General features: G+C 39.8%; 1 protein-coding gene across 4 annotated transcripts in view; it reads left to right on the top strand.

Moving 5' to 3' along the window:
- RASGEF1A (RasGEF domain family member 1A) overlaps positions 1-21,837 on the top strand; it is a 154,608-nt gene extending 132,771 nt beyond the window's left edge. For all 4 annotated transcript variants that reach the window (XM_088059789.1, XM_088059791.1, XM_088059790.1 and 1 more), the window contains 11 exons: positions 3,777-3,905; positions 9,258-9,395; positions 12,734-12,955; positions 13,241-13,315; positions 13,570-13,662; positions 15,303-15,405; positions 15,702-15,781; positions 16,401-16,592; positions 17,730-17,853; positions 18,107-18,179; positions 19,190-21,837. In XM_088059789.1, coding sequence (XP_087915915.1) covers positions 3,777-3,905; positions 9,258-9,395; positions 12,734-12,955; positions 13,241-13,315; positions 13,570-13,662; positions 15,303-15,405; positions 15,702-15,781; positions 16,401-16,592; positions 17,730-17,853; positions 18,107-18,179; positions 19,190-19,214 — 1,254 coding nt within the window. In that variant the 3' untranslated portion in view covers positions 19,215-21,837. The remainder of the gene's footprint in view (positions 1-3,776; positions 3,906-9,257; positions 9,396-12,733; positions 12,956-13,240; positions 13,316-13,569; positions 13,663-15,302; positions 15,406-15,701; positions 15,782-16,400; positions 16,593-17,729; positions 17,854-18,106; positions 18,180-19,189) is intronic.
- The last annotated feature ends 3,886 nt before the right edge of the window (positions 21,838-25,723 follow it).

A 25,723-nucleotide genomic window follows, 5' to 3' on the forward strand; every position in this document is an offset into this window, starting at 1 on the left:
CCCAAGCAAGAAAATATTTGAAGAAAATATTTCACAAACACAAAGTTCCAGAATGAGCAGTGAGTGCACACACAGAGAAATATTTTTTTTCCCCCTCGTCGAGAAGTCATCAGTGCATTCTTAGGTCAGAGAGTAACAATTCCTTCTTTAGTCTTGTGCACTCACACTCCTTTCTTTTTTTTTAATATAATTCAGCTCATCTCTTAGCAACAACTTTAGGCACTAAAGGAATCTGGCTTCTTATTCTCTTGCAAAGCACAAGCCTCTTTTGTGTCTACTTACGTTCTCTCAAGTGCAGAAAGGATTTTTTTTTTGTCTCCCCTCCCAAATACCTGTCACTTTTTAGGATAAATGGAGCTTAACTTTCACTCTTATAGCTTATGAATGCATTATTTAATCATTCTTTATCAAACCAGTTAGCTTCAGAGCTAAGTTTCCTTCTCCAAACCATCCCCTTCATGGCTGGAGGACTGCCTGAGAGACTGTAGGTTTTTACACTGTTAAAACATTACTGTACTGTGTACAGTAGTGCAGATGCAGCAAATCACATAAATCCTTGATCTAGGTAAGGCATATGACATTAGTATGAAATCTTTACTATCCAAAACTGTGTTCCTTGCCCCTGAGACCTACTACTAAACTGAAATGCATGGCTTAGTTCAGTCTGAAATTTCTTTATTGGATAAGGACTGGCTACTAGCAGAGAGGTGTCAGTACTGCTGTCATTTTTAATTTGCTTCTTAATTGTAGTCCTTGTCTGTGTTAGTAATAAAAGTATGAAAAAAACCCTCAATTTGATACCAGTGTAGTGTAAACCAGCATATCTTGATTGACCACAATGGAACAACTTTGTTTTCCAAAGTAATGAACATAGTTCCAGTTAAATGACTCTAAAAAATGGAATAAAAATACAGCAGATGGATTCCAGAAGGAATGATAATTTGTTTCTAAAACCTAAAAATTTGATGTTGTCTGAAAAAGCATTGCATGGGTCCAGTGCAGCTATTACTGATTACAGAGACACATCATCAAGCCCAAAATGGAAAGTACACACTGTCATGGCCTGTATCTTCCTGTGTCTTGCCAGGTCAAAACTGTTAGGAGCATCCTATAAAACATTATCAAAGAAACCAAATAAAAGCACAGGTCATCTGTGTCACACTGTTCTTGCTGTGTGACAGCAGGGAAATGAGTGGCCCTTTCTCAGAGTCACCCTGGATAAACACTGTGCCACATCACAGATGCTTCCACCAAGGAGACCAACACTAGAATTACTGTGAGAAGCAAAATTACATCTTTGCTTAAAAGAATGTGTTCCAGCTTATCAGAGCAAAGGTCACTGCTAGGGCAGTGTGCCTTAAGTTGTGGTTCCCTGCTACTGACATATACAGACATCTTTCAGACAGGCCCTCTCAACTCCCAAAGCAAGAATGTGGGGAAGGGATCAAAGCGTCAAGTCCTTTTCTACTGCCCTCCCCCGGCCACCCCCCATCTCTTCTCTCAATTGCAAAATATAGTAAAAAGTGCTTCAAGTCTTCAATGCAAAAAAATTCACACAACCCAGTGACAGCTGACACACCCAACAGCTAAATTCCTGTTCCATATAGTCCAGACTCACAAGTTTTAAGTTCAGGGACAACAGGGATAGCAATGAACACATAAGATATGTAGGAAGTGCAACAGAGGATAACTGAGCATAGTTAAAGACACATACCCCAGATCTCACAACTCAACACAGTTCTTTCTGTTGCTTTCATTCTGAGTAGGGAACACATCACTTTAGGAATCATTCTCATACACACAGGAATAGAAGATCTGATATGTTGCCCCATAACACAACCGAGTCCCCTTCTGTGAATCAGGTTAGCTTTTCAGCCTAATTTTAGTGCACATTACACGTCACATACACTACCACAGATTTTTATAGAATTGATGATCTTCAAGTTTTCATCATTGTAAATGTAAAAATAAACTCTGAAGTTCTGGAGAGACACGAGATATCAACCAGAAGCCTAATTTCTTAGATTTCCAGGCATACACTTGTGGGGAATGTTTGCAACTGTGCCATTAAGGAGGGAGGCCTTGTGTCAGCGTCCTGTCACTGCCCTGCCCAAAGTCACCAAGAGCTCAATTGTGAGATGGCCCCACAGGGCATCTTCTGTAGGCATTGGTGGAAGCAGAATTTTTGGCTCAGGAACCTGACCCAAACTGTCCCTTCACCTCCTCTCTTCCTCCATCCATAAACAACAAACAAGGCAAAGACTACTACTGAATTCTGGTTTTGATTGTACAGAATTAATGCTGTTCCTAATGTAATACATGAACCCCAGAACTAATAAGATCTTGTAATCAGAATGAGCATTTTAAATGCCTCTGCTGTATCACACTCCATTCTGTACTTTCATTAGCTTCCTTCAGAAACTCAGTACAGAACTGTATGTTTAGACAGATCTTTAATCTATTATACTTCTTACTCACTCCCAGAACACTTTTTGTTAGTATTATTTATCTTACTTTAAAAATTCCTTTTCCCCTGATATTTGGCGGTTAGTGCTAAATTTGTCTTATAGGGCACACTGAGTACTAGAAAAGTGAAAATATTTTTCATTAATAGTATGTTTTACTCTGATTAGAGAGAGAAACCACATAACCCCTTTGGAGTCATAAAGATACCATTCGTTTTTAATTATAAGCTTGTTTTAGAGGCTGCAAGCAGCAGAATTTGGTAGCTGATAGTAGAGATACCATATTTTAGACAACTGGTCCTAAATATTTTAGCTGTCTTAATTTACTTGCCCAGCCCAAGGTGGTACAAGCTCACATTGTCCTGCAAAGTCAAATTACTAAAACATGGCCAAAGTAACAGTGCATATTTCAAACATAACAAAGGTTAATTGAAACACAATGTCAAGGAGATCCCCTGTAATTTCCCAACTCCAAATTTTACCAGAAAGCCTAAGGGGAAAATGGAAGTACTTAAGAGATGTCATTAGTCAGGCAATTACAGTCCAATACAGAAGCCTGGCTTCAAACATTCGACCAAGACTAGGACAAAAAATCATCCTCATTTCAATTAAACTATCCAGAATATGATACAATGGATACCTGTCCAGAGTGCCATACAATGCATCACAGCTTTTAAATTGCAAATGGAGAGGCTATTTCTAATGAGACGTCATCATTGTCGGTATTTATTAGCAGTGTTCATATTCAAAAGACTCTGAAACAAGCCCCAAATAAATAAAGTCAAGCTTAAAATGAAATTGTTGTCCTGTGTCCCCAAACTAAGTGAAAACTTTTGTCAGTGATTGTGGGGAGAAAGGAATGAAAATCCCCATACATGAAGAAATTACAGCTGTGGTTTGGAATACACATGAAGCAGTTTCCTGCAGCTCAGTGAAAATTAATCACTCTTAAAGAAACAAAGCAGCATTAAATAGTGGTGTTTAAGAGTCATAACACCCTACTTTAGATGTATTTCATTTGTGGCTTTGGTAAGCGATGACTAATTAGGCACACAGTCTGGCATTTTAAAAGGAAATAATTTGATAATTGGAAAACCCCACAGTTAACAGCCTTGAAGCCTATAGCATTTCCTTTCAACAGAGCTAGAAAAGACCACCATTTCTCTGGAGGCAGGAAAAATTACAGAAATTTTAAATGAAGGAAAGTTACATTCATAGTTTACAGATTAGTTTTTCCAAGGAAGACACATTAGTTTTGCTAAAGCTTTTCAACTTGTTGTTTTTCTTTCTTTTTTTTTTCTCCTTCCACAGAGAACTTACATCTTCACTTTCCTACTGAGCTCACGAGTCTTCATTCACCCACACGAGCTCCTGGCTAAAGTGGGGCAGATCTGCATTAAACAGAAGCAGCAGCTGGAAACGGGGACTGAGGCAGAAAAGGTAAATGGACCATTATGTCCCCCAGTTACTTGTGCTGCTGTTATTTATTTTCCACTCTCTCCTTTTCATTGTAAAGCTAAATAGACTGATAAAGAATAATACAAAATTGTAATTGGCATTTGTTGCTGGATGCCCTTGTATTTGGGTCTTTCTCTTTGAAGTACCTTCACTTCATTTGCTGGCCCCATTTGCTAGAGGTTATGTCCTGCCTTACCAGTCAGCTGCAGTGCACTGGAGCAGTGTGTATCTGCCACAAAACCTGCCCAGCAAGCTGGTTTGCACTCTTGAGCTTTCACCAAGTAAGGAAAATCAGATTCAGGAAATTCCTTTTCTCCAGTCAGCCTCACCATCCTATTAGAGTTAACAATAACCTCTGCTGCAGGTTATTGTTGGGGTGTTTTAACTCAGAATTCCCAAAAATTAAAGAGATGCACTTACTTGAAATGGTAACCTGCACTGACACGTTTTATTACAATCAGTTAAACCAAACTTAAATCCATCTAAGTGTCACCATTTATTTGTAAAGTGTGTATTGAAAGACTGAAATTGAAATTCCAGTAAAGTCCAAGCTGGGCAGTAAATAAGAGTGACAGAAACAGGATGATACCAACAAGTATTTAAAGAGCTAAATTGTTCAAATCCTAGGCATGTTTTGGAACCGTTCTTCTCTGATGAGACATTACAGTCTCACATTCCTAAACTTCAGCATGTTACTAGTCCCATTTTGTTTACTCCTTGGTGTATCAGTACTCTGAGAGAGGAGCACAAAAGGCAACTCTGGTTGGTCAATAAAGAGTTTTTGACAGCAATACTGACCTGAGGGCTTTTTCTCCCACACCATTCCTGATGTGCATCCTCTTATTAATGTCACAAAATTGCTCTACAGGACAAAATAACCGTGGTGCAAAATGACTTTCATCCAGGTCAGTCCCCTGATCTACTCTCCAAATGTCTGCATAGCTCATCCTGTAGATGCTGGGCAAACCAAGGGTCAGGGACATAAGGTGCCAGAACCACTGCATCCAGTTTTGTACTCAGAGGTGATAAATGTCCGTAGCACCACTGCCAAACTTAATTTGTGACTGAGCAAACTCTGTTCTGTAAGTTGTAATGGTTCCTCAGCAACATGTAACTAAACAACAGAGATGGGAACCTCTAAAAGATGCCAGGACCATCTGAAATATGGAATGAGTCAATCTGAGCTGCAGATGTATGTACAGAAAGACTGCAGTGAGTAGAAAGTGTCTAAATACATCTGTGAAATACCTGGATTTAAAATGTATGGGACATAAGATGAAGCTTCTGTGAATAACAATGCACTTCAGAGATTCTCAAATGAAAGCCATCTCTGGGGTGATTTAGTAATCAGCTGGCTGTGCAGAGACACAATGCTAATTGTAAAGTAGTATTAGTGTGGATTCTCAGCAGACCTGTTAAAAAGTCCTGACTTCCTAATAGAAAGGAAATAGCATTACATGCTGATGTCTAATATCAGCTCATATTCCAAACACCCACACTCTTACACTTCCTGCTGGCACCTGGGACATGGATCTACAGGAAAAGCAGCAAACTGCAGGGTGACAATAACACTTCTGGGAGGTGGCTTTAATTTACATGCTTTTCTGGTTGCTCTTTCTAGTATACACCCTTGATCCCTTCCTACCTTCTTAATATAAGCCACAATTTTTTCCTGCCTTCTAAACACAAACTTCTTAGGAAACACTACATGAACTTCTGACATTCCTCTCAAATTACTGCTTTACTGCCCTCTACTGCAAGCACCTGTATGTTTTACTTCTAGAATAGTTTGGCCACTAGCATTTGCAAACATTTGTTTTTCTACATGGCAACAAATAAAATCTCATTTCATATACAGCATATAAACTCTATAAACTCTTCACTCAAGATACTCTCAAGTATTCACAGTCATAATCCATTAAGGTATCATCAGCTACCAGCACCTTCTAATTAAGTGGCTGCATAGCAGGAAATAGCTGACAAAAGCATCTCTGATCATCTCTGATAGAGTTTGCTCATGCAAATCCCTTAAGACAAGCTGGGCAACTTGGTGCCTGGATAGCATGTGAGCTGAAAAAGTGGCAAGAAACCAGGTTTTGAGGTTACACACCACAATACTTATCATTCTGTTGGTTTTGACATTACTGGCCAGCCAAAGAGTTCTACAGAAATACAACCCAGAGAAAAGTAGATTGCAAATAAAAACACACTGGGGGTGTCTTGGAGTCTGCTTAAGAGTCCTTTTAACTACTCATAAAATGCAAGAATTTCACAGTTTAAGACATCAATTATAACATGCAAGTCAGTAGTTAAGACTGACCATAAAGGAAAAAAATTTACTCTCTGTAAGTCCATTAGATATTGGAAAGTCTCAAACAAAATTATCACTTGTATAGTATTATTGAATGGAAAAACCTCCTGTTGTTACACCTGTGGTACATTTTTTCTGAAGCTTGAGTACTTTATGTATCTGAAGTTAAAGAAGTAAGAAATAAAAAAAGAACATAGAAGTTAGTTTGTTTTGCCTGTCTTGGAATAGTAAGTTCCTTCAAAATTACTCTTTCTCTTGGGGATTTTTGCCACTAAGTCCTCCTTTTTAAAACCAAAAAATGAAAAGATGCTCATAACCAGGTCATTGCCTTTAAATCTTTCATACAAGCACAGTACTGCTATTGCACTCCTTTCTAATTGGGAGTTGTTTTTCAGTCCTGTCTTGTCTCATGCAGAACAGGGTAAATCCACAGAACAGTTAAATTAATAGAATTATTTCTCTTATCAAAGAAGTATGTGTGGGAGAAGTATTCCCAAGGACTCTGTCAGGCCTCGCAAGGGGAGGCTCATGTCTGGAGTAGGACTGAAGAAAAGTAGGTTGGTAGGTTTACTGCAGCCATGACAGGAAGGAAGCTGTGCTGCTACCCACAGATCTGTGAGGTTTCCATCTGGGTTACCACACACACCAAGCCTGTCACGCTGCTTTGGGCTTCAGCAGAGTGCACGTGGGACAGAAATCCCATGTTCTACTGCACTGAGGTCTGTCAGCATTGTTCTTAGAAACTGTACACCTTATTTTCATGAGTGTTGAAAAAGCATCTGATGAAACATTAAGCTTTTTTAAACCTGAAGAGTGATACAGTTTGCAGTTCGTCTTGCAACATGCCTGGCCTGCCCTATTAAGAAGGCAAACCATAACAACTCAAAAATAGATACAAGAGATGGGAAGTCAGTGTTCATAAATCACTGTTTTAAGCTGTACATGGGGTATAATTTGAGGTAGTTTGGCTGAGTACTACAAGAACAAAGCTTCATTTTTCTCCTTCAAACCTTTTCCTTCTATATCAGTGCCTAAAAAAAACTGATGAAACATAGCCTGATGTTAGAAAACATAGCCTGATAGATGTTATGCTGCACCTACTTTAAATCATGACAGCTAGTGCTACCTCTGCAGTGGGCTCCTGGTCTTTAAGGAGCAATCTTACACACACCAGCATTAAAAAAGCATCAGCTATGACTGATTTAGTCACTTCAGCTGCTGGGTTTAGTCTAGACAACCTATAAATATGAACTGAGTGTTTATATGGAGATGCTTGCCATGGCCTAAGGTGGGATTTTGAAACCTTTTGGCCCTCATTCCAAAAATGAAAAAGAAAGGATAGTCAGGATGGTTAATACTAAAAACCAGTTCTGTAGCAGCTTTTGGTAAACAGAAGTGGAGTAGGTACATACCTGTTAACTTTAATTGAATGGAAGTGCACTCCCTGGCTAATTAATCGTCCATCACCACCTACAGATTATTATTTTAATAATGTCAGGCTCCATGCATTTCCTAGCAAATAAGTATAAATTGTCTTTTCCCCAAGGCAGATGACAGTGGGAGTTCGGAGGACAGGCAGCTATAATCTGGAACTGTCCCACACTGTTGAGAAATAGCTTGAAGCTCCACACAAAGGGCACTGACAGACTGTGCTTTGCAGGAATGCCCACTGCTGGGAAAAAGAATAATGATGTTTTATTTTTGCCCACCCCACCCCCCAGCTATTCTGTGTTTATCTCATTAGCAGCATCAATTAAATGCTGTCAATAAAAACAGGTAGGAAATGCATGCTAGCAGATAACAATTTGCAGGTCTTCAAAAAACCCCAAAACAACCCAAGTAAATTCCCTCTAGACTTACTGGCTAATTGTCAGATTGAGGATTCAGAACTTCAGTGTTCTTATCAATGATTACTAATATTCTCATTGATCATCATATTGATGGTGATATAAAAAAAAAAACAACAAAAAACAGCAAATCAAAACCAGATTAATTTTATTGACCTTTGGTTTTGATTAAATAAACTGGGACATGCCACGATGAGATGTTGGTTTGGCAGGAGCTGCTACCAGTATTTGGAGACACTCTGTCTTACACCAGTTTCCTGTGGTAATACTCACATGCTCAGGGACCGCTGCACTTACACAAGTGGGGAGGGAACACAAATCTTCCTCTTTTTCCTCAGTGCATCACAAATTGGGTAGGAGGATAAATACAACCTGAATTAAGGTTTGGTTCTTCTAGTTCATTACAAGTGTTCTTAGCACTCACACTTCCAATTTTACAAGGCTGCTCCCTTGGATGTACTGGTGCTGGTGTCCATTGATGCAATGGAGAGGGGAGTAATTGGCACCCAATTCAGGTCTAACTGATGAAAAGCCTTAGAAGGTTCACAGGTAACAAAAAAAAAAAACCCAGAAAAATACTCTCTCTGCCCTTTCTGTGGTTGATAGCTTCTTGAACAAAAGCCAATACCTTTCATTGTCAAAGTCTGCTTTGATTTAGACGTCATGGAGAGAATACACACGTCTTTCCTCTCATTCATTTATTTAATATACAGCTCAGTCTGGATGGTCTGATAAATTCTATAGAGCAGAAATGTCTTTGGAAATGTTTCTCATGGAAGTTGGTTGTTAGAGTGCTGTGGTCTGTACATGTTTGAATTCAAACACTACAGTACTGCTGCCTCAGATGACATAAATCAGCTTAAGTGCCATGGACTTCAGTTAAATAAGTCACTTGAACTGTTCTGTCATCTTCCTGGTTTTATACAACTAACCTTGAAAATATCTTCAAAGTGTTTGGTAAGAGACATCACCAAGCTATCATGAAAGGAGGCTAAGTGATGCTATTTAGGAATCTAGTGCACAGTTAAATATGTTCCTTTTTTTGTCCCCATCACCTACTATTAATGCAAAGTATTTTTCAAGGATGTCTCTAGATTTCTGTGAACCTTTATCAGCCAGTTTAATCTGCCGTCAGACAAGTCTACAGTCAGTAATTCACTCATTGTTTCTTTCTAGGCAAAACTAAAATCCTTCGCTGCTAAAATCATTCAGCTCCTGAAGGAATGGACTGAAACTTTCCCCTATGATTTCCAAGATGAAAAATCCATGAAAGAGTTGAAGGAGATCGCTCACAGGATCACACAATGTGATGAGGTAGGGGTGGGAGGGCAAAACCAGTTAAGTGCTAAAGCAGTGTTTGTCAGCTGTTACATGAACTGTGCCATGTCCTGTACAATCCTGCAGGCAGTATTTTCTACATGAACTACAGCAGCAGTTGCTAAGTTGTCAGGGTAACCACAGGACATGGGCTGCCTGATGGACTTAATGGTCCATTAGCAGGAGCTGTCTACGTCTAATCACCACATGTAAGAAGAGAGAAAATAGTGATGGCAATGTGAAAAATGACTGTGGTGCAGAAGGAGAAAGAACAGTAACTATAATGGCTCAAGAGGATTCAATAATGAATTAGATACCATCCTTTATGTTGTCACTAATCTGTATGTTGAAGTTCTGCAAGACAGGCCAACTAGTTGTATCACATGTACTTGTGGCCAAGGTGAAGGTGTTTGTTATTTAGCAGCTCATTCCCAGCTTCTAACAATAAAAAACAGCTGGTTTATTGCAATGTTTCAGGTGACAGGCACAGTATTTCCACAAAACCAGTTATCTTTGACCTCTGCTAGCTAGTCCATCACCAGTCTTAACAGCTCTGAGTTTCTAGCCTCTGAAGAAAACTAGGCCTTGAAAAAACCTTCTAAAGCAAATAGATAAAGTGAATTGGAATAAAATAAGGGCTGCTAGGCTTTTTTTTTTTGGGGGGGGGCGGGGGGGAGCAAGGGGGCCAGGGGAGGGGGAGTTGTTGGGGGTTTTTTGTTAGTTTTGACTCTTTCCCAACATTCACAAAGCCTACAATTTTTGTTCATTGAGAAAGCCACTGTTAACAGCAATAGCCAGAAGGAAGGGTACAAGAACTGCAAGAGAATTACAAGTTGTAAAGTGTTTGTACAAATGTGAAGTTTTACTTATGCAGAAGGAGAAGCTTTGTACTATTTTTAAACCCACAACTCCAAGATATTTCTGAGAACAATTAGGAGGAACCAGGACAACAGTTGTATTACTGCCTTTGTTGATTCAAGTAGAGAAAAAATGAGGAGCAACAGGTTTGACAGCATGGCATGAGTCAGGGACAGGACAATAGAGTGAGGTGTTACCAAGTCCTCAGAAGGAAGTGAGTTGGTTTTGTTGCATCAGCAAAGATGTTTATGTGGGTGCTGGATGAGAATGTCAGTGCCTCAGGAGGAGGGGAAGAGGAACTAGGACTATAACCTCTTCTCTTTGCAGGCAAAGGAGTGGATGTTGGCAGAGATAGCACTGTGAAAGGGGACTTAGCAGAGGCTTTATTTAGCTTCTCTATCTTATTTGTCTGTTACTTTGAACTAGAAAGAAGTTGTGCCCTTTCTTCTTCTTCCCCTTCCTTCCCACTCTTATATATGAATAATTGTCATTTGAGAAAAACCCATCTTCATGGAATGGCTCAGTGCTGTGGTGTCTGAGGCATCTGATGGCATCCATTAATTACAGCACCACCTCATTTACCCCCTTAACAAGGCTACCAATCAAGGTTCATCAACAAAGAGCTGTGCCTCATCTGACCCCTAGGAAATACTAGTTTGACACTGACAAAAAGCAGCTCTCACTCTAGGTTTTTGTTAGCACACCGAATAACCCCCCATACTATGCTTCAGCATGGAATTATGGTAAAGGTTGTGGGTTTATTTTGTATTTTAAAACTTTTTCAAATCCCCTTAGGACACTGTTCTCCTTGCATAAGGTAGAAAGTCAACTGAGAACTCACACAAAGCAGTCAGGTGTTGTGCTGGTGACAGCAGCATACCAAATAGCTAAAGCTACATCCAGGATTGCACCCCAAAGTTAGTAAAAATGAACTCAAACAAGTACAAATCATTGTACAGTCAGTGACTTATCTTCCAAAGTTGTAGGGAAAATTATGGTAAAACTAGTAATGAAAGAAAACTGCTAAAACTCTTAAGGACATTTGTCTAAGCACTAAGATGTTAATAATTCCTAATAGCTTAAGGAAGCCATACCTTTTCATGTCTGAGTTTGTCTTTATTTTTACATAATATCTGCAATACTCTCACCTATCTTCAAGTGTCATTTTCTGTAATCCTACCAGCAAGTCTGCTTCCTCCCAGACACATGGGCAAGTCAAGCACAGTGGCTGAAGGCAAACCATTCACAGTGGAAAGCTCAGCATAACAGAGAGGAGAATTCTGCTTTGTTTTAGTCCCCTCCACCAGGCTCCCTTGGCATTTCTGAACACTTGTAGCACAGTATCAGAAATGACTCCAGACAGCTGCTGTTCAGCAGTAATCCAGCCTCAAGATGAGCTACACTGCCTTCAGCTTTTCATTTGATTTCACTTGGGAGTCAGATTATTGCCTTGTAAAGCACCATTCTGACACCATTATTGCTTAATTATAAGAGGCAATAGACAAGTATTTGGTAGTCTTCTCTCACATCTGCTACGTAATTCCAGTCATCGCTGCACATTCGTGGCTCCTTTGAACGCTCACAGACTCATTGCAGCTCTTTCTAGCGTGTCCCTTTGACTGGCAGAAGTGAACCTTGTGCTTAACTTCAAGAAAAGTAATTTGCATGAAAGCAAGAGAGAGGACTGTCTGGTTGAATTAATTTTCCAAGCAGCAGAAGAAACCTGGGTCACTTACAGCAATAGCAGAGAGGATGGAGGAATAGAAAAGCAATCAAATTAGCTGTTTGGGGATGATCTCAGGGAAATGTCTATAGGACACAATGTCAGAAAAAAAAAATCACCTTAGTTGTCAAAACAGTGAGCAGATGGATTGTGTTCCTGAGGCTTTGCCTTTCAATGAATCCTTACAAACCTTATGTTTAAAATCTGCACATGATAAACAGGAAAGGCATTTTAGTTGTCCAAGAACATGATGTATATTGTGCTCTTATATAAATATTTGGATGCTGTAGCTGTTCAGAGCTAAGATAGGATATTTTAGGGGTATATTCCTGGACATAATGTGAATTTCCTGGATTCTGCTTGGGCTAGACAGACTGGATTCATCAGTGGGTCTGATCAGAATAAGAGCTTTTGGCATTTGGTGCACAAGGTGCCAGGAAGCCTTGTGCAAGCAACTCCAGCACCTTTCACATGCCCACTCCAGCTGCTGACACGGATGTCTCCGAAATGGGGCACTACCCAAAGGAGCAGACCAGCCAGCCAAGCAAAGCAGAGCTGGGAAGGCAGGCAGAACAGTGTCGTTATGGAGTTGTGTGGGTATTTAGGACAAGGTCATTTGTCACAGAATGATCAGCTCAGAAAATATGAAAGAAAATGGATAATAGGCATTTATTTTTCCCAGGCAGAAATTCTCTGGTGATCCATGTCTGCAATAGCTAAAGGTTTTCAGCAGTTGTTTCTCCCTTCTGCTTAGGAAAATGGAACAGTGAAAAAGATCATTAGCCAGATGACACAGAATCTCCTGATGGCTCTCTCTGCACGGAGCCAATTCCAGGAAATCAGAGAGAAATTCCGTCAGCCTGTTACTGACAAGGGCACCATCCTCAAAACCAAGCCCCAGTCAACTCAAAAGGACATCCTGAGTGTGTGCTGTGACCCTCTGATCCTGGCACAGCAGCTGACCTACATCGAACTGGTGAGACACTGATTGGGGTGGGGTATTCTGGTTTCAATTTACTAAATATTAATATACTCATCAAGATGAATTTTGCTATGGCTTCACTGAAAGCCTCCAGTGTTTTAATAAAATAATACCAAGTCAAGTAATGAACAAGACCAATTAGGTACACTGATAAAAGAACCTTGCACATCTACACTGTAGGAAAATAAAGTTATCAAAATGTTCTCCTAACTTTGATTTTTTTTTACAGAACTCTCTGTTTGTCTGTACAATGACAATCTCTCCTCTCTCCAAACACAGGAAAGGGTGAGCAACATTTACCCAGAGGATCTGATGCAGATTGTCAGCCACATGGACTCCCTGGATAATCACAAGGTACAAAAAGTTGTACAGAGGGAAAAGGTAACATAGATGAACCAGAGTAAAGAATAATACTCCATAATTTGAGTATTCCATTTATCACATTCCCTGTGCAAGAAAGACTGACATTTTCCAAGCTTTTTTAAGCTCATGCCTTAAAACATGTGCAACAAGATTTTGTCAAGATATGTCAAGAAGTTTATCTTTTGGTAAACTTTGACTTTATCATGATACAGGAGAGGTTTAACATGTGACTTGTTCTCTTACAGTGCCGAAGTGATGTGACCAAAACCTATAATTTGGAGGCCTATGACAATTGGTTCAATTGTCTCAGCATGCTGGTGGCTACAGAGATTTGTCGGGTAGGTATTCATAGAAAACAAGACAGCAAAGGGATCCTGGCCTTAAGGACAAGAGGCAGGCAGTAGTCGAAATGAGATTTAAACATTAGCAGTGCAATTAAAGATAATAGCATTATTTAAGCATTAAATTAATTGCATGCTCTTATGATTAAGAGTTCAAGGCTATGTTTGACTTCGCATATATTCTCTAATTTTGTGCAGCTGCATTAGTCATGCAGTGAAAGGGAGCTCGTGTGGACTGAGCAGCTCTTTTGGATTTATCTTCTTTTAAATACATCAAAAGATTTCTTAAGGATCTTTAAATGCAGATTTACCAATAACAGCTGTCTTTTCACTGCATTTAGATGAGATTAGCACTGTGATATATTAATTTTTTATATTCATTAATTTTATTCATACAATATTCATTGTAGAAAAAATCAAGAATAAGCTTTCTTTAAAACCTGAAAAGAAAGTGGATTGCTGGAAAGTTTTTAAAAAAATATATAAGAGGGAGAATAACCTTACTGGAGGTTCAGGTAACTTCTGTCATATAATAGGCAAAGAAATGGCAGGTGTACTGCCCCAGAAAACTTTTTTTTTTTTTTTCACGTGTGTTCTCTTTTTATCTTCTTATTATTCTTTTAATATTTCTATTAATTCCAGTTCTAGCAAATGGGAATTGTTTTCCCCTTATTCCTGCTTGGTCAGTAAAAATCCCAGTGCCTGCTGTATGTTCATGAAGTCCAGTGTACTGATCCTAATCTCTTGAGATTTCCTGCTCTCAGAAATATATTGCAGAGGCACACCAAGACTCTTCCAGAGCTGGCTGGTAGGGCTCATACATTTAGTAAATCATCAAAGAAAGGTTTTAGCACACTGAGGGCTAAGCCAGGCCTTCGACTACTGGCATTTTCTTTTGATATGACAGAAACTAAAGTACTTAGGTCAGAGAGTCTGCAGTCACTGCTTAGGAGCCATTTTTATATCAGCCAGACAGAACTTTTAGGCTTAAACAGGGGAAATACTGTCATGAATGAATGCAATCCAGGCAATAATTAATTTTGCTTTGCAGTTTATAAAAGAATTTGCAGATGAGGTGTTCAGCATCAGTTGCTTGATCCTGTGCATGTTTGTGTGAGTGGGAATTTGTATATTTGCTCATCATCACTACCTGCTCTCAACAGGTCATTTAGGAGTACATGCAGCAGAACGAGAAAAGCAGGATGTGGCAGTTGCTTTCTCTCACATTTAGGTTCCATGACCCTGATCTTAAATCTGTCCAATGCTTTTCCCTCTTCTTGAGAGGTTTAAATGTTTTGCATATATTCTGATAGCAGCATCATATTATCTTCCTTTTCTAGTAACAGGAAATTGCTGAAAGTGTCCAGCCTGTTTATGCAGAATTGCCAAAGCCATGGACTTTTTTTGTATAAACAAAGATGTGCACTCCCCCAGAACTACACAAGAAATTGGTAGTCACCCCAAATACTTCTGCTATTTTATTAAAAATTAATCTTAACAAAAAATCCTGAGGCCTATATTAAGATTTATCTGGACAAAGTCTTGAAATGTCTATTCACTGAACCTGCTACAGTGCCTTTGGCTGGACATCCTATCCAAAATTCAGATAATCCCTTTCCTCTTGGGTTTTTCTCTAGATTGTAAAGAAAAAGCAGCGTACAAGAATGGTGGAATTTTTCATTGATGTGGCAAGAGAATGCTTCAACATTGGAAACTTCAACTCAATGATGGCTATTATCTGTGAGTATCCTTAACACAGATGGCAAAAGGCACTCCATTTCACAGCCTGACTGGCAAGACCACGCTCACACCCGCCCTGAATTGGCCGACCACACTTCCAGCATGCACACTTCCACAGGGACAGCGTCTGCCAGTGACAGATTAATGTGTGGGTGGGTGAGCTTTAGCTGCAGCTTCTGACTGTCAAGCTGAAACACCTTCCAGAATGCGTGGTGTGGATCCATAAGCCCAGTTACATTAGCCCTGTATGTTTTTTTACTCAGTTGTTTATTTGTCTTCTCTCTCCCTGTGTTCAGCTGGCATGAACTTGAGCCCTGTGGCACGGTTAAAGAAAACCTGGTCCAAGGTCAAAACAGCCAAATTTGATGTTTTAGAGGTATGTATAAAGTTTTGACTTTACACAGAAATCTGCCAAAATAGTTTTATCCAAATCTCTGCTAATTACTGTGTTGGAGAGGAGACACCTCTGTCAGTGGTCAGCAGCACATAAACATTATGAGAATCTTTCCTCCATTTCAAATTCTCTACTTGTCTGCAAAGAGAAGTGAATGCCAGCTCTCTCTAGATTATTTCTTCCTAGTGTAATTTTGCTGATTTAACTTCAAGGTAGTTTCCACTCCAGTGAATGCTGCCCTTAAAACTGATTAGAGGACTCCACCTGGTGGAGACCTGCATGGAAACAAAACCTAATTGAAACCTTCACCAGAAACAGAGGTGACAGCAAAGGAGAACTTTGGTTTTCCCCCCCAGACAGTCATTTATGATTTCCTTTTGGTCTGTTTGTTAATGGAATAGATGCAAAGCCAGTGCAGAACCCTCCTTTCTAGCAAGGCAGAAGTTGTAAAAATCTGCATCCAGACCTGATCAGTATAAAGGTTCCCTACCGTGATTTAAAATTTAAAATTTAGAGAATAAGCTGATGGTTAGAGCAAAGCTTTTAGTTTTTAGGAGACGTGGATTACTTGACTGCCTTTCCCCCCTCTCTATAAAAACAGCACCACATGGACCCATCCAGCAACTTCTGCAATTACCGCACAGCCCTGCAAGGAGCGGCGCAGCGCTCCCAGACTGCCAACAGCAACCGCGAGAAAATCGTCATCCCGGTGTTCAACCTCTTCATCAAGGACATCTACTTCCTGCACAAGATACACACCAACCGCCTGCCCAACGGGCAGATAAACTTCAAGGTGGGACTCTGCTGCTGCAGAAACTGCACTGCCACTTCAACCTGGTGCCCTGCAAGCGTTTGGCTTCTAGCTCATTACATTACACATTCCCTCAGTGCCCGAGTGATCTGGACCAAGTGGTGCCATTATCCAGAGCAGTTGGTTTGAACCAAATTCTGGGAAAGCCAGCAGTGGCTTTTCTGTGGCAGCAAACCATCACATCTGATCAAGTTTAATAGGTAACTTCAGCCTGAGTCATCAACCTTAGCTGATTTCACCTCATTGGTTTCGCTGGCTATAAACATGACACATAACCAGCAAATGGTTTTATCAGGTCTGCAAGGGAGGTTCTACAGCTTCTGGGTTCTCTCTCCCCAGTTAATAAACGTGCATGTCCAAGTGAACACAGTCCATCTGAAGCACTTCTTGGCAAATTTTTTTTGTCATCATTAAGGCTGTGTAAGTGGAGGGGGGGCACACAGAAGACACAGGGCAAACCCTAAGTAATGACAGATTTCTTAAAATCCTAGGAAGGAAAGGATATCTAAATGTTTCTGTATGTTACTGTGATTTCCTAAATTTAAAGAGTGCTTTATGAAAAGATCAGGTATGTCATATTTCATTAAAACTAGTTTGGAAATGTAAAAAGTAAAACGAAGAAGCTATTTACTGTCCAGTTCCAGTCACAGGACCTTAGACACTCAACACAGAAAATAGGCACTATTATACAGGAAGGAAGGGTTGATGATGAAAAAAATTGAAGGCAAAAGATCAGATGGTTGGCTGTTCTAAACTTGAGGCTGGCAGCAGATGAGGAACTAGCAGCAAGAGAGGGAAATGAAGGGAGCCATAAGAAGATAGAATAACAAGGAATCCCAGAATATGCAGAGCTGGAAGGCACCCACAGGGATCACCAAGCTCAGCTCCCAGCCCTGCACAGCACCACCCCCAAGAGTCCACCATGTACCTGAGAGCATTGTCCAAATACCTCTTGAATTCTGTCAGGTTGTTGCTGTGACCAATTCCATGTCAGTCTGAGTAAGGGACAATAAGAAAAGCAGCATAAATAAGACTGAGAGGCTCTGAAATAAAAATGAACTAATATTTCAAAGAAAACAAATACTACTTTAATAATATTCTTTTAATTACTTCATGCAGAAGTTCTGGGAAATTTCAAGACAGATTCATGATTTCCTGACATGGAAGCAGGTTGAGTGTCCTTTTGAAAAAGACAAGAAAATCCAGACCTACCTACTCACAGCACCTATTTATAGTGAAGAAGGTAAAATCTTTTGTTGAACATTCTAGTGAGTCTTTCTATGTGTTAAAATACAAAATCTGCAGATGAAAAATATCTACATGCAAAACCATATTTTATTAGTATGTTTCTAAGTGTTACCACTTGCCTATTGGCTTCTGATGAGAACAATATTCATTGCGAAGACTGCCAAGTTATATTTGCTATATTGTAACTCTTAGATTTTATTTCTCAGGTATAACTCACATATCTGATTGTTACTGCTTTTTTTTACCAGCTCTGTTCATTGCATCCTTTGAAAGTGAAGGTCCAGAAAACCACATGGAAAAAGACAGCTGGAAAACACTCAGGTATGAAGCTTCCTCAGAATATGAGTCTTTCTGCAGACCCACAGAGGCATGTAACCATCAGCTTCTTCTGTCCTATTTGCATAGCCAGCTTAAAACCATAATACAGTTCTTTCTCCTTCAAAATTTCAATCTGAAAAAAATCAGTGGGGCTTGGATTTTGATACAGCTTTTCCAGCCAGATCTGTTGAGGCTGCAAGATCACTGCTGGGACTGTGAAAGAGAATATCCTTTGTTTAGGCAAATACAGTAAAATAATGTACATTTGTAGTATAGTGTTCAGACATGATTTTCTCAGGGGAGCAAACCTATAGAGACACTAAGAAAGTGCTCTCATCACAGCTATGCTCTTACAAATCATATAAAAGGATGACAATTTCTAGTACTCTAATTGTCAGCCTAGCCCAAGGGATAGAGTCTCAAGGACTCCTCATCCTTCTGAGAATGGGAAGCACCCCTCCTGTGTACATGATGAGATCAATTGTTCAGAATTTTTCCAATACTGAGGCCGAGGCAGAGAGATCTGTGAATGGTGCTAAACACAAGGCCTAACATATCTGTACCAGACACAGGATGAACAAAGCCTGCATGGCCTGAGCTCTGTCGAGGCACATTAGGACTTTATTGTCCTGGACAAGAGACAGGTTCCCACTGATCCCAACGCTTCCAAGGATGTCCATGGGAGCTCTTCATTATGACCCCCGTGCAATGCACCTTGCATTAAATCCAGCACTGTTCAGCCTGCAGTGCTTTAGGATGACAGACATATAACACATGTTACATGCCTGAGCTCATCCAGAGGGCATGTTATATGCAAGTTAAATTTTCATCTCATTTAATGTCAGCATCTTTATTGAAATGCACAGATTTATTCCAGTTTCTAGCAGTTGAAAACCTATCCTTTGAAAAGAGGCTGTCAACTAATGATGCTAGATAGATCTATTGCCAAAAATTAAAAACTTTTTGTTGCAATAGAAAAGATAATTTTATTTTTTTATTGCTTCGTCTTTTAGGACAACTCTGCTTAATAGAGCCTGAGCTTTTTGGATCAGATTTGCAGACTTTGAAGCACATCTAATGGACATGTTTTTACAACCTGAACGAAAGACTTGGACTGAGCTAAGAAAGACCTCACTGGATGAGGTCTGTTTTGTATATACAGTAACTTTTATGAAATAAAATGTGGTAAATATTTCACATGTCAACCTTAAGGCACTTACTGAAGGGTTTTGGTTTTTTATTTTAAATACAAGGGCAGGGCCCTGTTCTCAGAGATGAAATGTATCATGGGAGATGGTATCTTATTCTATCAGCATCCAAATTTTTATTTTTTATTACTTCCACCAAAAGAAATGCAAATTAAAACACACATCCTAACTGAAGCCAGTGTTCAGGTTAAATACCCCATTGGACCAGTATCCTCCAGAACACTCAGTATGTCTCCCTAGCTTTGAAACCAAGGGTCTCCTTCCAATCAGCAGAATTGTTCACAGATTTGTTCACAAGTGTTTGTTCCTCTCCTCCATCAGCAAATAGTGCCTTACAAGGTACTGAGCTTGTGTAGTTGTACCTTCTGACTGGGCTGGAAGTAAGGGAAATAAAAATATGGATGTCTCGAAACCAGCTACAATGTAATTTTTAAATAAAGTGGAGAATGACGGCACATGAAGTAGAGTATGCCTGCCTGTGACACTGATGGTGCAGCAAACCTATTTTTGTTACATGATTTAAAGAGATAAGAGGGGTTAACTGCTGGGGTCTGTGCGTTTGTGTGTGAGTATGTGTGTGTGCTCACGTGGTGATGCACACATGTCTAAGTTTTAATACTTCTGGGAGCTATCCTTTACATTCTGGCTGTCAGAATAGTTTGTGTTTTCCTTTTGAAAAATCAGGGAATTTTTTGTTTTGTTTTGTTTGAAGAGAAGAATGTCTAACCTAGATTATAATCTCTGCAAAACAGGCCTAATACACTTTTTTAAAAAGAATTTTTGGAAAACAAAAAATCAGCATGGGAAAGGGAAGTAAACTCAAGATGTCCAATTTAAAGTTAAGGCTAAAGTTTCATGAGAGGCTTAAGAAGAGTTCATGGTCTCTGTGAATTGGTTATTTAATTCCACTGGTTCCTTTAAAAAGTGTATTCTGCACTTACAGACAATTAAAACAAAGACCAACTTAGAATGTAAGTTTTTCTATTTTTTTGCAAGCCATGATTAACTGTCTGGGACAGCACTCATTGAAATCTAAGGGCAAACACTCTAAGAAATTAGTCAAACCTTTGAACAGGTCAGTACCAAAATTAGAGGTGATCTGCAAACCCACTGATGCTTGCCATTTATAATTTCTCCTTTTAGTATTGAGTTTACACCTAATTTGACTAAGTACCTGAAGAGCTTCTGTTAAGTTCAAGGTATTCATTTCCAGGGAGAAATGAAAACAGTATTTTTACTGTTAGGATTTTTGTCAACTGATCTCTGAGTTTGGAAAGAAAAACAAACAGGCTCAGATTAAAAATTATTTTGTATAATGAACAAATTATTACCCACAAATGCCTACTTTTCTTTTCCAGTAATTTTTCCTCTGAAGGCTTGAGGGCTGAATATAAGATAGTAAGTTGAGCCAGATAATTAGACTGGGTTTTCCTTTTTGTTGTTTTTTTTTTTTGTTCTTAAAAAAAAAACAAAAAACAAAACCAGTCCCTCTGAAGGTGACAGTGGTTACAGCCTCACAAACAGACTTCTTTAAAAATTACTAGCTCTAGGTAGATGGTGTTTATCTTATTCTGCCTTCTGTTGAAGAAGGGGCCAGACTTGCTGGACTGGGGGTCTGGTGTGCTGCAGTCCAGCAGACTCTCCTTGCTTGAGTGCCTACAGCCAAGAGCAGTGCCACTCTTTGATGCAGCAGCTGAGAGCACTTAGCAGAAATTTGCTCCATTGGCCCTGGAGCACGGTGAAAAATTACAAAGCTTTCCCTCTTTCACATCCCCCTTGACAAATACTTAAAATTAGAGGAGTAAGTTGATGTAAGGAAGGGAGACAAATCAACATTTCGCTATTCCCATAGCATTGGCATCAAAGAGAAACAAAAGCAAGTTACACCACGAGGAAGGAAGAAGTAGAATATTAACTGTTAACAAGAACAGCCCAGGAAAGGGGAAGGGATAATTCTTATGACCTGCTGCTATTTTTCCTGTGCTGAAGTACTGGCCTTCAGCCCTGGATTCCAGTAAAGAATATTTATACTGTATTATTACAGTGTTTTGCACTTTCAGAGATGTTCTAGCTAGTAACATTGTCGGACACTATACGAGGGATTGTATATCAGCTTTGTTTATGTAACTGAAGTTTAAAAGGGATGCTTAAAATTTAAGAAAAAAAAAATATATATTTGAAATTCAATTTTAGAACACTTTCTGTAAATGTATAAAAGAGCTTTCACATGAATGTGCACTTCAATCAGTCCAAGTATATACTTGAAATCCATGCAGTATCTACATTGGTTCCCTTTTATTTTTCCTCCCTAAGTTTGATACATTCCTTAAATACCGTGTTTTGCTATTCTGAGCTGAAATGCTAAATATAAAGCTGTACCATAAAGCAGGATATTCTGTGTTTGACTGGATGTGCTTGCATTAATAAAAAAAAAGAAATTGCTTCAACCATGATTAATTTTTTCCATAGTTATTTTTCACTTGCAAACGTATCAAACCACAGCCCAGGAGCTGAATGAGGTCTGGAAGGCAACATGGTCACGATGAACCAAGTGGTTACTTTCTGACTTGAAAAGCTATAGAATGAAATATTTAAATTTCTTTCAACAAAGGCAAGAGCAACAATAAGCCAACAGTATGCTGCCACTTCTAATGTTCTTTCTGCAGTAGTATTTTATGGATTTGATAGGTTCTGTGCTACAGAATATTTTTGTTCTCTCAATGGAAATGTTCAACAGTTCCACTGTGTAAAAGCATTTTGTGTCCTGAGATTTGACTTTCCTTTCTTCCCCCTGTGCTTATTCTTTGAGCAGCAGAGCACAGGAACATTTGCTGGCTGCAGCAGACTGCTGGTTTCCTGTGGCAAGGTTCTGTTGGCATTTCAACACCCCTGTCAGCACCTTGGCTTGCAACCACTGCCCTTTTTCGTGCCCTGCTGTACAGAAGCAAAGCCACTTCTCCAGGGTCACACAGACAACAGACAAGCACAGAGCTGTGAGCAAAACCCAGCTGTCCTGCCCCAGTGCCACTCCCTTCTCAGGGATATAAGCCTTGGAGGGGGAAAAACAACTAAATTGCATCTTGGAAGTACAGGAGCTCTGGAAGTCCCCATAAGCTTTTCTGATCTGTTGGAAAGTCTCTAAGGAAATGGTTTTGGTAACCAGACACCCACATCACACTTGCAGAGCTGAACAGTGCTACACTCAGTCACCACAGCTCATCAGAAAAGATAATGATGTTTACCAGCATTAAGAGGATGGAGCAGATAAGAGTCTTCCTGATGGCCAGTTCACACTCATAATTAATATGAATATTGCATCCTTGAAAACTCACTTCCAATTATGTCCCATCCAGTCATTAGGATAAATTAGCTATTTACACAGGCATAAGAGTAAACAATAAAATTGCTTTCCAGGCACTTCACTGCCATTAGAGCACAACAGTGTGACAAGCAGTAGCTCAATGCCAGTAAGGGATCCTTAGTTACGTTAGCAGCAATTTGATTTATCAAGTTAATAATTCCCAAGAAACAGCTTTCTTTTAGCAGATGACTCACAGGGCAAAATTCAGCTGAGCAGTTAGCTGCCAACTGATACCAGTACATCTTTAGGGGAGAAATCAGCAATTCTTCTGAGGGTCTGCTGACAGATCTTCTCTCTTCAGCCTTCAATGGATGCAATTTTATCAGGGCAGCCCCAGTTTCCCAGCTAACCAGAGCAGCCTACAGGCAGTTTGTGTGGAAGCACAGTTTTGACCTTGTTCTCTGCAGCAATTGAATAGGGCCGTGTGGACAGCAAGACACTCAAACAATTTTAAAAATCAGATTGCAGAAAGAATCAGTCTACAACTGTTAATGCATTTTAAGTTTCCAGACCACTAAGCATGCCAATATTAGCAATAGCTTCTTTCATGCTTGTCCCTGGCATATTCCCATAATTGGGAATATTTTGAGGTCCCAGCAGGTTCCAATGGCCTCTGACAGAGGTTCCCTGACAGTGCAGCGGTTTGCTGTCCTTCACTGCTTCCCAAGGTAGACTTTGGCCTTTGGAAGAGAGAGAAACCACAGTTGGGGGTATAGTTCTGCAGTAACGTGGAGGTACAACATAAATTATAACCATCTCCCTAACATGGAAATAAAATAAATAATTGAAGCATTTCGAGTGCTCCCGATGTTATAAACAATTTTTGACATCAATATTTTTATGGCTTCCAGACAGCACATTCAGCTTTTGCACAGAAAATGGATGCAGTTGATTGCTGTAAGGTAACTTAGGGATATTGGTTTATTTCTGTAAAGAAATACTAAAAAGCAATCAAGTTCTATGTCAAGCAGGGAGTGCTGGACAGTCTGAGGCACATTCTGCCCTCTCCTTAAGATGTGTAGTGGAAGAAATTCAAACCACCAGGAAATGCAGCAGCCAATAAATCAGTTAATAATCAATAAACTTGTTTCTGATCTGTTAGGATGCATACTTCACAGTACTGGTTATTGAGGCTCCTGACAGCCAATAATAAAAAGCTTTTACATAAAGAAGTCCTGTCAGAAACTGGCAAAAGCAGTGCACACTTACTTGAAATTATTAGTAGCACCTACCAGGAAACTGAATCTCCCAAACAAACCAAAACTAAACACATACAAACAAACAAAAAAGCCAAAAGCCAGGGCTGTGGCCACACAGAGGAGTCCTGTTTGCAAACCTACTTCAGCACTAGGCTTGGAGACCATCTTCCAGGAAAGAAAACTCAAAGTGAACACAAACCAAAAGACCAGCTTCAAACATCCTCACCTAATCCAGGACAGAAAAGAAGAAACTTGAAATTTAGTGGAAATTTGTTTCTAATATTCCTAATCTTATCTAGCTGCTTCAGATTAAGCAGCAATCTTAAAAGTAATGTAATTCTGTTTGGGGGCAGAAGTCAAATGAGTTCCAACAGAACCTCATTACAGAGAAAACTACTTAACATCTTTTTAATCCCTGTCACATGAGCACATTATGTCCTATTCTGATTCTGAGGCATATTAAATTAAATCTATCATCTTGCTATCCATCAGTGTCAACAGTGAAAGTTTCCTTTAAACTATTTACACAACATCCATTTGTTTACATTCAAAGAAGATACTGCTAACAATACTCCACCTCACAAATATCTATTAAATCAAAGTACAACAGATCCTCAGTAACAGCAACAGAGCACCGGGGGACTCAGCAAACACAGTTTTAACTGATGGAGTTGACTGAAGTCTTGGATGTTTAGGACAATACCAGAATTTAATGAAACAGTGAATTATTCTTGTCTGGGGACATAATAGCTCACTGTTGAAGACCTGATCTCAGTTTGGGAAAAAAGCCCCCACTTCTAACACATTTCAAAAACATAAAATTCAAACAAGCAATGAATAATTTGACAGATGCAAACACATCCATTTTGTTTTTCTATACACCCCTTCACTTTACTACTTCAAAATTTCAAAGTATCCAAGTACTCCAAAAAGAATTTCACAATAATCCAGCAGCCAGAAAAAATCACTTTGACAAGGATTTTAAGAGCACACAAACACCCCCGCACCACCACCATCTGCTCCGTGGATGCATTCACAGGCCAGAACAGCATCCCAGCTGCTCCCCAGGAGCTGCGTGGCCCAGGAAAAGCTGTGACTTGCAACCTGAGAGTAGCAAAAGCCACCTCAGAGCTGCTCTCCAAAGTGTTCCAAACTCCAAGCAATCTCAAAGGGTTTTATTTTTGCTTCAGACTATCCCTTTAACATGATCATTTTCCCCATGGATTGTAATGAAGTCAGCAAGAAGCCACTTAAGCTTGCATAAGGCTGCAGGAAATCTGCAAAGAGCTGAGGCTCTCACAGGCCCAAAGCCGTGCTGTGCCTGTTAGCTCACGTTTCCACAGCTCTGCTCAGCTGCACCTCCTGCCTCCTCCACATCCCTCACACCCATTGTGATGAATATTGTGATGAATATTGTGATGAATATTGTTTTCCCCCTGCTTCTCACAGGAGAAGCTCCCTGGTTGTTTCACAGCTGCGACTTTGCTGCCTGGGCACATTTGCCACTGTTTTCAGCAGGAGCCAGATCAGACACCACATCTGGGAAGGCTGTTCCACAGCCTCTGCATTAAATTCCATTTCACTCCACAGATAGAGCCTTTTGTAAAAGCAGCACTTCTACTCAAAGCCAGAGAACACACCGGTGCCAGTAAAGAGCACGTGCTCCCACCGAGGTTTAAACGTGCAAAGCAATTGACAAAGCAACCCCAAAACGAACAACCGCCACAAATGAATGAGGAATGAGTAAATATCCTCTTTCAGCAGGAAGTCAAGTACAAA

Source organism: Pseudopodoces humilis, chromosome 9, assembly GCF_049639895.1.
Source record: "Pseudopodoces humilis isolate 2021_Gansu_Grassland_sample_001 chromosome 9, ASM4963989v1, whole genome shotgun sequence".
In the NCBI taxonomy this organism is placed as follows: Eukaryota; Metazoa; Chordata; class Aves; order Passeriformes; family Paridae; genus Pseudopodoces; species Pseudopodoces humilis.